The following is a 12,406-nucleotide window of genomic DNA, read 5'->3' as shown; positions in this document are numbered from 1 at the left end:
TTACTATTATCTTCTTAACATTGGGGGAATAACTTGGGTCGGAGGGGGTGGGGGTAAGAACAAAATATTTCAGATATGGCTGATAGTTTATATAACTGAATACAAGCGCAATATGTCTAACCATTTACCAAAAAACACATTTTGTCCAGTATCTCAACCTAATGCGTGCACTACAATGCCATGACTAAGCGCTGAGTAATCCTTGTGTACATCAATACGCTGTTCCAAGGACGGTTAGTTGCTGTTAACAGGCGATTCATTTAATGCTGGTAGTCACTTTCAAAATATGAACAATTAGCCAACATGTGTTGCTACAGGACAGCATCAAAGGGTAGATGCAATGACTGCTTCTATAATCGTGGACGCTGTTCAAATTTACATTAAAAAACATAGTCGCCGTTGTTTAAATTCCCTGATGAAATTGCACTGAAATCACATGCAAAATCAACTCTGGTTAACACAAAAATACCGGACAAACATGTCTCAAGACCTGACTTTTACGAAAAAGGACCAATTTGCTCAAGGTAGGTTACACAAATGCAGCTTTAAGGTAGACGCTATTCTACATCCACGATACCAGTCAAACCATGCAATACCACACCCAATTCAGCTGTTAAAAGAAAGAAAGAAAAAAAAAAAACCAAAAGCACCTACCTTCCAAGCTCATCTCCGATTTCGTAATAGTCCTCAACATTCTCTTGGTTGAATATGGTCATGGTGATAGGCGCGACCTGTCCCGAAAATCCCAAATCAGCGCCAGCCGCTCTCTCAGCAATCCATTTCTGTCAACCTCTTGACATTTTACGGCGAACCCCTCTCATATTTGCTCTACAAAGGGAAGATAACAGGAGAGCGTAAAACATACAATTGTAATCATATTTACACGCCGCCAGTCTTAAACCTGTTTGCTATCCATGGGGAATGAATAAATGTTTCCTGTATTTCTGCTTTTACTTTTCATTAGAATACACTTCAGTCGTCTCTGACACACGCACCTTCTTCAGCGGTGTCACGACTCAGTTCCACCGACAACAAAGATCATTTTTAGGATCATGAACAGTTTCAGCCTTTCCACGACAGGAATGAAGAAACTCTGTCATTCGCAGAATAGCGTTTAACCAAAACCAGGAAGGCAAACAGACTCACCATAAACGCTCCGCGCGTTGCCTAGAGAACACAGAGATGTGTTTGGGAGTGCAGTTCTTACGTTACCAGTACAATACGAATTGTTCGTAACGCACCGAAATCTGAAATTTCCTGGAGCGAAGCAGGTGTAAACCTTTTGCATTAGTGCACAAAGCGCATGAAATATACAGGCTCACGTTTTTATTAAAAACAACAGCTGTACTTAACCAAACAGACTAATTAAGTCGGCTTCGGCCTTTTCTTTCATTTCACGTAAAGAAGTAACATAAAAGCACCAAAACACAAGAACCCAATAACAGCAGAAAAACAGAAGTACCTTCGACTGTCCACATCCGTCAGCTTCCACTTAGCGGGTACTCCCTGCTCGCAACGCGTTGAAAGGACGAACGTTTTTCCGCGGAGACATTAAAAAAGCAATGTTGCAGGAAATACGAGCATTGTAACAATGTACTACTGGTGGTGTGTGGCGTTCTCACTGTGTGTTCAGTGTAATGTTATAGCCTACACGGCGCTGGAGTGCTTTTGGACTCAAGGAGGCAGCATAGTGCGCTTACCCAAGAGGAAATACACTTCGGCTAAACCAATAGCAATTTCTTTCAAAACGATCTAGCTTCTTTGGAGTCATTCGAAAGAGTCTCCATGAACAAAATCGAAAGTGTCGGACCCTCACCTTAGTCGAAACAAATCTCGAAAAACTGGCTTATCCATTTCAATAGCGCTGTCACTGTTTATTTTGTTAACAGGACTGTCCATATCAAAACCACGTACTACCGCAAATACTGGCGGAAATAGGTAATTACGCAAAACAAACCACACACCACACGCACATCACAAACAGAAACACACACAGCTCTTTAAAATACGAACCGTCTGTTCCAGCCCTGCTATATTAAATATAAATAGACAATGTGTACTTCCATTTGGAAAGCAATGATTCGCCTTATTACATATAATAATATTACTAGGATGTAAGTGTATGAGCAATTTAATGGAAGAAAATGTACATGCAAAAATGACAGCGTCATGACCTTCTCATCATCAAAGGTATGACAGGAATATCGCACTTAAAAATACGCAAAAATAAAACTTTAATTATTAAAAAAGGGAAAGGGTGAGTGATTTTGAGCAGGTACAAATTGCCTTAAATGAATTAACAGAATTTTCAATAACATTTCACTGGGACATTGTGGCCTCTTCCGTGTAAATGAATGTTGTGGTTACAAATACGTACTATACGTAGATGGAGGGGAAGTTGTCAAATGCATATATAGACAAATTCAAAAGTTCATTTATTTAAGTCTACTTGACATTGCATCCCTACTATCGTGCGTGGTTTACCAATGTATTGTTAGACTAAGCTAATTTCCTGTGGAAATACCTGATATCGCCTCCAGTAAAATTAGTCTGAAGCTAAGGTGACTCAGTGGAAATGTGGTCTATGATCAGAGTGGAGCTGTGATCTTGGCTCGGTCCTGACATCAATGTTAAGAGTAACAACTTTGTGGTAAGAATATGGTCAACAAACAATGTTGTGCCTCAGCTTTTCCTGCCTGACAAACTAACTGAGGCTAGGCCTTGTTTGTACTTGGGTGCACTCAGATGGGAAACCTCCTGGAAATACCAGGTTGTTGCTAGAGGTGGCACTGGTGGGCCAGTATGGAGCAGTCTTAGTAGATGTCCAGTGCAGTAACCAGGATACCGCACTGTAGGAGACACCGTCTCACTGCGGACATTGAAGATTTAAACTAACTTATCCGAAGAGCAGAGGTGCCCAGTGTCCTGCTAAAATTCCCAAACTCACAATTCCAGGCATTCCCTACCTGGCTTTCTTTCCCCAGGAAGTCCTTAGGTGACCTTCCTTCCAGGTAAAAATAATGTTAATGGCACCACAAGCGCTGCTGCTGAGCAACGGGCTCTTGTGGTTACGCTGATCTGCCATGCATCCTCAATATGGGGACCACATGTTCAGTCCTCTGCTGTCTGGAAGACGTGTTTTTGTACCGTTTTCCATGGCTCTTTGCTATCGGACAGAGTGGGTGGGATTTTAGCCCTCCATGAAGTCAGGATCAGTAGCCTTATTTTAGCCCAACCCCCACTCTGAGGTAGGAGCCTCATTCACAGGGGGTGCCATTTAGGGTGTGGTGGCTTTTAAACAGAGAGCACTGTGCAAGCTTTGTTTAATCTTTTTATCAGTCACTTAAGGAATGAGTGGTCTGCTCTGTAAAACGGCAATGTCTTTGCCTCAGATTGTTGATAACATTACATTAAAAATATCTGTCTTGCAAACACATTTGGCAACGCCCTATTCAAAGTCCTTGTAGGATATGGGAAACAAATGACATGGCTAGCTGTGAACTTTATCTGGGAAAAAAAGGTATCATTGGATTTTTCATATTTTGGAAATGGTGTTCCATCTTAATTTGGTAATGAACAAGAAAAATGGCATTATTTCTTTTACAACACCCCTGCTGCATTAATGCCTTCTGAGGTTTGTACTAAATGGTGCAAAGGGAAGTTAGATATATGGGTGGGTCACGTTGTTACTATAGTAACGTGAAAGAGAGCACAATTAAAACTATTGATGTGCTGCCTGCCTTTCAAGCTCATCCTATATTAGGCTTGCGGAAGAAAGCAGCCAGGATCCGTTCAAGCTGGGTACACTGCAAAACCAAAAAAAATAAGTCAATCTTCAAAAGTATGTAATATGTCTATTACGTTTTTTGTTAAATCGGACAAAAAGACAATTTGATTAATTTTAAGATTTGCCAAATGGGCTAAGACTATTTCACTTGACAAGCAAAAAAAAAAAAAAAAAACACTTAAAACAAGCAAATATTTTCAACTTGAGAGAAAGAAAATATGATTGTAAGTCTCATTAAAAGACTAAAACACATAAAAACACATATTAGAGTGTAGTGATGGACATGGCAGTAATTGTACAGGGCTTATGTAGACAAAGTACTCATAGGAAAATACCTCATTCAAATTTAGCTGTGGTCTATGTACTTTACCCAAAGCTTACTCCCACTCAAATGTGTGCTTCTTAATTCAGTACCATCCATATATATATTTCTATCTGGTACAACAAAAGTTATATTTTCACATTCTAGTCAACAGCGGAAGAGAGAGAAGGAGAGAGAGAGAGGGGGAGAGAGAGTGACAGACAATGATATTATAAGAAAACATTACAAGCATACACTCTAAAAAGAATAACATGTCAAATCATTATTAATTCTGAACGCTTTTGTGAGAACCAGAATACCGTTAATGAACCTCATTATGACGAACTGGCTGTTCATGATGAGGAGTGGTGGAGAAATTAAAAAAACTCTGCAGTAAAAGTACACTCTTACTATAGTAAACAAGTATACAAATTGTGAAATTGACAATAATTTGGACTCATTTGCACCTGTTAAAGAACAGGCGATACTGTAAGTGTTGCATCCCCACCATCCTGAAAAAAACCCTGTTGATATTTTAAATGAGATGCTCAAACATACAAATCCCAACCTTAAGCAAGTCCTTTCTAAAAACTGTTCTAAAAAATGAGTTCTGATTCTGGAGACCCTAACAAGTACTGAAGCACATAAGTAGGAATATGGGGAAGATTCTCAGTGAGAATCAAAATCTTTTGGTTTTAATAAAAGTAATTTTCTACACTTCATAGATAGCAAATATGGAACAATCTCTCCGCCTAACAGTGTTTTGTGTCATAATATGCATTTAATATCAGCAAACTCATTGGTAATACCCAAGCCCATTTTTCTAATGTGTTTATATGTATGACTTTCATATTGTATGCTCTGAACAGATGGCTACTGACCTAAATTAATACTCAGAATGTATGCTGGTTTGTGAGCCAGTATTACATGCAAACATTTGATAGGGTGGGATTAAATAAGCTTTTTTTCCCCAAGGGAAATTTGTCTGAGTAAAATATTGAACAATACAGACAGAAAAACAGCTACTCAATTTACAATGTTTGTTCACAGTGTTGACTAATATCAGATATGATATTCAATCTACAGTCCCCATGTTTTTTTGCAAATGAAAGAAAGAAAATAGACTTGGAGATATTGAAAAATGTAAGTGTTCTCTAATTGTATTCCACATCTCAAAAATATACGAGCTATGGTAGCTATTATTCCCAAAATGGTTGTCTGGGTGCTGATGGTTATTTTATCAACCAAATAAGATTAAGCCAAGAGCAGAGATGCAGTGTGTTTTCCCACAGTTAATTTGTGTTCCACTTCAATAACTTTCACTGGATTTTGTTTAAATTATAAAGCTGTGGCCCAGGAGCAGTCAGTTCCGGTCCTGGAAAGCTGGTGTGCAAGCAGGTTTTTGTTTCCACCAATTACCCTGGCTAAATGAGTTAATTGGCTATATACACCACTGGCTCACTCATAGATTAGATCACAGTAAAACGTTTCATAAAGGGACACAAGAACAGCCTTTGGCTGTCATTCATGCGTTTATCAAGAAATGTAGCTAAAACGTCAGATGGTAGAAATATTAGGGCTATTTAAGTTATTAAGGCCAGAAGCTTGCGTGAAAACCAGAAACAGATACAGCCCTTGTTGCCCACCTCTCTATGGCCAAAGATCATTTTCCATGTTTTTCAGCATTCATCTTTTTTGTGTGAATACTTATCAACATTTTATTTGAATTTATAGTTCGAAATTGCTGTCCATAGGTGCCAGAATTGTGGTGGTTACTGGACTGAAATTAAAGCAACCTGACAGAGTAGGTTATTCCTTTTAAATGACTCAGCATTTGTGCTGTCAAAGTGATTATGCGTTGCATATTCTGAGGTTTGCGAAAAAGGGAAGACAGTCATTGTTCTGGGCTGGAGCCCTTTGCGACACGTTCGGATTATAAAAGCTGTGTTCCCTGGTGGGGCGTAGGTTCAAAGCCTGCTGCTTTCTGGGAAGATGCCCTCGGTTTTGTCTTCCCATGCCATTTCGACAGGCCTCTCAGCCAGCTCAGACACCTCCTTTACCCCATTAGAAGGTTACGTAACTTGTTGCGCGCTTTCCCTGAGAGCAGAGCAGTAAAATGTAGCATTTCAGCTTCACAGACCAGATGCAGTGGCGCAGAATTATGCACAGTGCCAAGAGGGTCATCTAAGAGTAGTCATCTAAGAGGTGGCTGATGTGAAAGTGTACGTATGTATATGTAAGTAGTCATGTGTATATACAGTATGTGCGTGTCTCTGTATTTCCTGTGGGGATATGTGGTTCTCTGGGTAGGCCAATAATTGCTTGCTGGGTTGGTCTTACTGACATCATCCCTCATGGCCGTGTTGTTGCTACAATATACACTTGTTTGTTTTCATAGGAATGAGTAAGAGGGTGCAGTCAGTCCCTTTAATTAGATGGTAAAATATCACAAGAGGTCTGACTGTTATGCCCGAGGATTTCCAACAAGTAATACCGGTATAGTAAGAAATTAGTACGATTGCTGGCATGAAGCCATACGCACCAATGAAATCACACGATACTGATGGGCTCACTGACGAAGAAATGCAGGTGGCATCCCGTTGGCCTCCCCTTAGGTACCCCCACTGCACACTACATGATTTAATATTAACCTGGTCACATTGGTAACCACCAGAAACAAACGAATGACCTTGGCAATTCCTTGGTCACCTGCTCAGTCAGGCAGTGAATTTCCAAATTGGAAAATACAGCTCTGGAATAAATTAAGAGATCACATGGAATGTCCAGTTTCACAGTTTATGGGTAGGCTATGTGCCTGTGTAAAATATTACTTTTGATATTCTTTCATGAACAATTGGCCACATTTCAATTCCAAACAAAAATGTTGTCATTCAAAAGATTTATATGCAGAAAATGACTACTCGTTTTTATACATTGAATAATGCAAACTAAACAAGCATATACCCATAAGAAATAATTAAAATAACAATTTCTTTATTTAGGAAGGTTCAACAATAAATATTTGGCGGAGTAACCCCCGATTCTTCGTCGAGAAATATGGGGTGGCCTAGCCATTTTTCCAGAGCTGTAGAATGAACCTATAATTGCTGTTCTGATAACACAGGCTGTTTGCAGGCTCTAGCCTGCCCAGGGACCTTGTTGCTGCCTACATCACAGATTAAATTAGTTTGTGGGCCATCTCTCTTGCACTGTCTGAAAGTGATTTATGGCAGAATTTATATGCGTTATTCCCAGCAAAGGAAGTATAATTTAAAAGGAAGAAAATGAATAACAATCACAAATATTACCACCACCTTTCATAAAGGTCATTATACAGGACAATGATCCTGTAACTATGCAAGGAATTGTTTTCTTACTGGCAGCAATGACTAGCATTTCTACAAATGCATCTTCTGAAATGCAGCGTGGGTGGCTAATGCCCCACACATTCTTTCTATAAGAAAATGCACAATGCCTAAGTGAGTGCAGAAGTCATTGGAATGCTCTGTAACAACTAACAAGACTATCTGAACATTAAAATTAGATTTTAAATGTCCTCGACAAGCTTGTGAAGCTTTTTGACAAAGGATTTAGGACAGTGTGAAGATACTTTTTGCTGGTGCTGCAGTTTAACAAACTGCTTTCTAGCTATATTTAAATATGTTAAATAAATATTTTGATAGTGCATGTATGTATGTATATATATATATATATATATATATATATATATATATATATATATATTTAAAAAAACACACACACACACACATACACGTTCTTAATTATGATATCTCATGAGAAGATTAACCACTAGCCGAAACTATGTCGCAGAAGATACGCAAATCTTTGCGGGAAACACAAGGCTCTAAAAGAGTAATTACACTATATCGGGCTACTTCACAAGAGGAGGCAGTGATTCGTTGAGTTGGCGCCATCTGTGTGCCCACACTGTAAGGCAAACTGCACATGTTGCTGAGACAGTTGATTAAAACTCAGTATGGTATATCAAATAGTTATGACAAATAGTTAAAACAAACCTTAAATAATAAATAAAAGAAAACATGGATATATGTTTTAATTTGACTGTGCTCGTGTAAAGGAACATTACCTCTAAGTGGTTATATTAAAATATCTGCTGTCTGTAGTTATCTGGAAAACACATTTAGAGAAAATACCTTGCATATGTCATCAGAATAATGAAGACCAATCTCACTGTATGCTTTTAGTTTGATACTTCAAGGACTTAAATTTTTTATTTATTTTTAACGTAAATTCGAAAGGAATCGTTTTAAACGCGTAGCTGCTTCATCCATTTGAGCATGATTGAATCCTTGTTTTGATCTGGCCACACCTGAGAAAACAGCGTGTCTCAAACGTGTCTCCACGCTGTTATCGTCACTAGCTACCGATCACCGCTTAAAGACAGGCTGACTAGGTAGTTTTCCATTCGACAACCGACATTGATACTGCAGGTGTCCTGTCACGTGACCAAAGTTTGACGGATAGATTGCAGGTAGGCCTACAACAAGCATGTCATTCACCTTGTGGCTAGTGAAGGTGAACAGAGCTAATTCTGAGAGGGGTACTGTGTTTACCATCTATAAAACGTATGTGTTGTAAAAACTCAAGGTATAATATGATCTCACTGTGTTGGTGGGAGATAAAGATAGCGCTCACTCTGCAAACCTTTCTGATAGGAATGCCGATATATTTCTTCTGAGGGTATTATGGGACATGCTTATATGCATATATTTTGTTGCCTTACTGTGACTGGCAGCATTAGTATGCCTGTCAAAAACACCTGGCCTTAGAATTGCTCTTCTGTGCTCCTCCTGCAGACACCAGGAAACATCATGACTTTCTTCTGACACCGGGGATGAAAGCCAGTGCTGGACATTGCTACACTATATTCTTCATGCAGGTTCTTCTCAATATTTGAATCCCAACACTGGTCTGTTTTCAATACCAGGGTACTTCTCAACACACATAAAAAAAAAAAAGAAAATCTAAATCACAGATATTTTGTAAACATCATTCAATACCAGGTCAGATTAGCAATTCAGAGATTCTGTCATCTGCCCTAGTGAGCCATACTGGATGCTGTGATTTAGTGTTGCTTCTTTTGTCTTTAGTCTCTCTCTCTCTGGACTGCTTGTCAAATTTCAAGAACTTCTACATACAAAAAGTAACTGAACTGGAAACTAGGTATCTGCAAAAATAAATGTTTTTTTTGTTTTGTTTTTTTTTTTTTTTAAACCCTCAGTGCTTTTTTTAAACTGTCGGTGCTATGAAAGTCACTCCTGGTAAATTATTGAAAACCTGTAAATGTTGCATTTACCTTTGCGATTTTCTGTTAGGTGGAACAGAACAACAACCATGCAACTTGCCATTTTTTCTTTGGTGAGATGGCTCCATCTAGTGCTTATATGTTGAATTACTACAGGCAGTTATATTGACAAAGCAATTTTACTTAACCTGCAAAAAAAATCTCCCTGTTAATATTAATAGAGGCAGACTTTGTGGAAATTAATACTTAAGCTTTTATAAAATTATGCATGTATATTTGATAAAACCACATGACAAACTCTGACACTGATTAATCATTCTGGATGTTTCTTGACTTCACTGAATCTCCTTAGAGCACAGCACTGTGGTGGTTCAATGAAAACACTTTGCTGTTAATGCAAAAAGGTTTTCAACTGTTTGACCTGTGATTTCAGCTCTCTCGAGACTCCTGCCTGAACAGCAACCGCTCTTTTCCCCCCCCTTGGCATTTTTGGCTATCTCCCCTGGCTCCGGCAGAGCTTGACATTTCGCTGCTGTTAGTGGATTTGCCCTATGGGTTTTCTCTCCCTGGTTGACAAATGCTCACTCCCCCGAGTACCCAGAATGCACCGGGGCTCGCCGCTGCCAGGGCTTCTGTGTGGTCTCCACGTTGCCTTCTTTATTATCCTGGGGAGTCTGACTCTCGCACCTGCTCAAGCTCACTTCTGTTTAGCTAGCCTGCCCCGTGGTAAGCATCATTGCTCACGCTGTTTTTCTGGGACCGTTATCAAGACCGGGGGGATTTTTTTTCCCCCTCTTCCCACCAACAGTCTGGCCTTAGTTTTTAAGCAACTGAATGGGACACTGTGCAAGACTGCTGCTCACAGTCTCTTCTTTGACTGCAGATTCTGATACGGCCATTATTGTAAGGCATTCTTACAGAAAGTCAAATTGTTTTTTTATATTGAAATATGCAATGTTATTATTGTCATCAATCATTTTCACATCAAGGCACACATGAGAGGGTGCTCTGTTAAGCCCTGGACAGAATTGAACTGTTTGTTGATGTAGCTGTTGTGGTGGGAGTGTGGTTGAGGTAGAGCTGGGCCTAATGACAGGTTCATGTTCATGTGCTTGCCCCCCACCTCAAATCTTTAAAACTTACTTGTAAACCTGTGCTTTAGGAGGTGTAATAAACAACATGTAAAAAAAAGTGGCAAACAGAAAGAGGTGTGTGTGTGTGTGTGTGTGTGTGTGTGTGTGTGTGCGTTTGTGTGTGCGGTTCTGGCATAGGTTTATTTGTGGGACGTGCCTCGTAGTGCTCCTGGATCACTAACAAACACCCTGCCATGCATTTGTGCCCCACTCCTGGCTGTGTTGTCATTCCCATTGAGCGCAACGTTAAAACTACAAGATCAGATTCTGGCGTCATTGGTCGCATTAACGGGCTGCAGGTGCGGCCGTAAATCATTCTTGTTTACCTAGCTGCTCCTAACAACAAGATCAGCCCCTTTCAAAACACAGGTGACGCAGAAACATCTCTTGTTCTCGCCCCGATGCCCCCGAGCGAACGTTCCCCCTCACCCTGACAACAAAATGATGGGTGTAGGACGCGCGGATTTTACGATGTGCTCTACCAGCGGTCCTACTATCGAAATCCACGTTGAGGGCATTTTGCGATTATTTATTTCCTAGCAGCCTTCACTGCCGGCCGGGTTTTTCCCCCCGGAGGCTCGGAATACCGGCTCGCGCCAGCGCACACTGCTCTCTTTGTGCGCTGCCGGCTGATTTAGTTGCGCACCTGTGTAATTTTCTGTAATGAAAGAATGAATCACTCCGGAGAAACGACTCTTCTCTTTAACAACACACTGCAGCACTATGTGGGCCCCGCTTGGAAGGGTTGAATCAGCCTACCCCGGTCATAGACATCAACTTTTTCTGAAACCTGCGCATTTCACGTCATCTCTGCCTACAATCTGTTTCACAGTAGCAATGAAGAATTAGTGGGAATTGCATGTTTGTATGCAGTTTGCTTTTATCGTTTCTATAAAGTTATGTTGTTATCCATTTTTTAAAAATGTCAAAGCCGTAAAACATTACGATACAAATGAAAAAATGCTCCAGTCCAAAGAACCATGCCTTAAGCCACAATAGCACAAACCTCCACGCACATATGGTAGATGTTTTTCCTCACTGGATTCAGTCACTTCTCTTTAATGTGCTATATATTATTGGTAAATAGCACTGGAGCCTAGTTAATGTTCTGTTTTTGGAATACCATGATATCCAATTCCCAATAGTTTCATAAGTATATAATATGCAACTGTAAATCTCAATCGTTTTTCCCCCTCATTTCGAAATGGCCTTGCTATTATACCCTCAAGCTACATCTATGCCCCCCCAGGGGCACTACCAGGGATTTTGGGCACCATGGAAATATCTTGCATTGGTCCCCACCACCCCAGACCACCCCATCCCTCCACAATTACATCACAATTTTCAGATGGTTCCTGTCAGGCAGGGCATATTGAATCTCACCCGTAATACAATGTCCCTGTTGCCACCCACACACATACAGGGAGCACTGCACCTGACAAATCTGCACTCCTCCTACATTCTGAAGCCAGTGACTGTGCTCCACAGTATAAACAGCCCAGCGTACTGCTGACAGGAGGAGAGGCACTGCATCGGCTGTATGCCGGTAACCTGTAGGTGTCTGGAGACAGAGCTGGCTGCTGGCATAATCACCTTATACAGTCATTTAGGGCCACAGGCACCCATGGGCCACACAGTTCAGGTTTTTAATGTTTATTTTTTGGAAAAATGACTCCCCCACTCCCCTCCAGGTTTGCAATCAGTTCCTCCCGGTTCATTCTTGTGTAGGACCATCGAAATCCTTGAGCCGGCTCTGTCTGGAGGATAATTAGGGAGAAACTGTGAAGTGGAAACCAGGCGAAACTTTAAGCAGCTGGTGAAAATAGCTTGACTCATACCCGCATTGTGAAGGACATATAGTACAGTATATAAACTGAGCATGTGCACACACCCACGGG

General features: G+C 40.4%; 1 protein-coding gene across 3 annotated transcripts in view; it reads right to left on the bottom strand.

Annotated features, from left to right (window-relative positions):
* The window catches only part of dapk1 (death-associated protein kinase 1), a 60,538-nt gene extending 58,611 nt beyond the window's left edge, over window positions 1-1,927 (bottom strand). The window contains exons 1-2 of one of the 3 annotated variants that reach the window (XM_064296597.1): window positions 1,463-1,927; window positions 655-828 (exon numbers count right to left, since the gene is read on the bottom strand). In XM_064296597.1, coding sequence (XP_064152667.1) covers window positions 655-716 — 62 coding nt within the window. In that variant the 5' untranslated portion in view covers window positions 717-828; window positions 1,463-1,927. The other 2 variants (XM_064296598.1, XM_064296599.1) reach the window with 2 other exon arrangements.
* Window positions 1,928-12,406: the final 10,479 nt, after the last annotated feature.

This window comes from Anguilla rostrata, chromosome 10 (genome assembly GCF_018555375.3).
Source record: "Anguilla rostrata isolate EN2019 chromosome 10, ASM1855537v3, whole genome shotgun sequence".
NCBI classification, from domain to species: domain Eukaryota; kingdom Metazoa; phylum Chordata; class Actinopteri; order Anguilliformes; family Anguillidae; genus Anguilla; species Anguilla rostrata.
The sequence above is the reverse complement of the archived record's forward strand: the minus strand, read 5'-3'. Positions and strand labels throughout refer to the sequence as shown.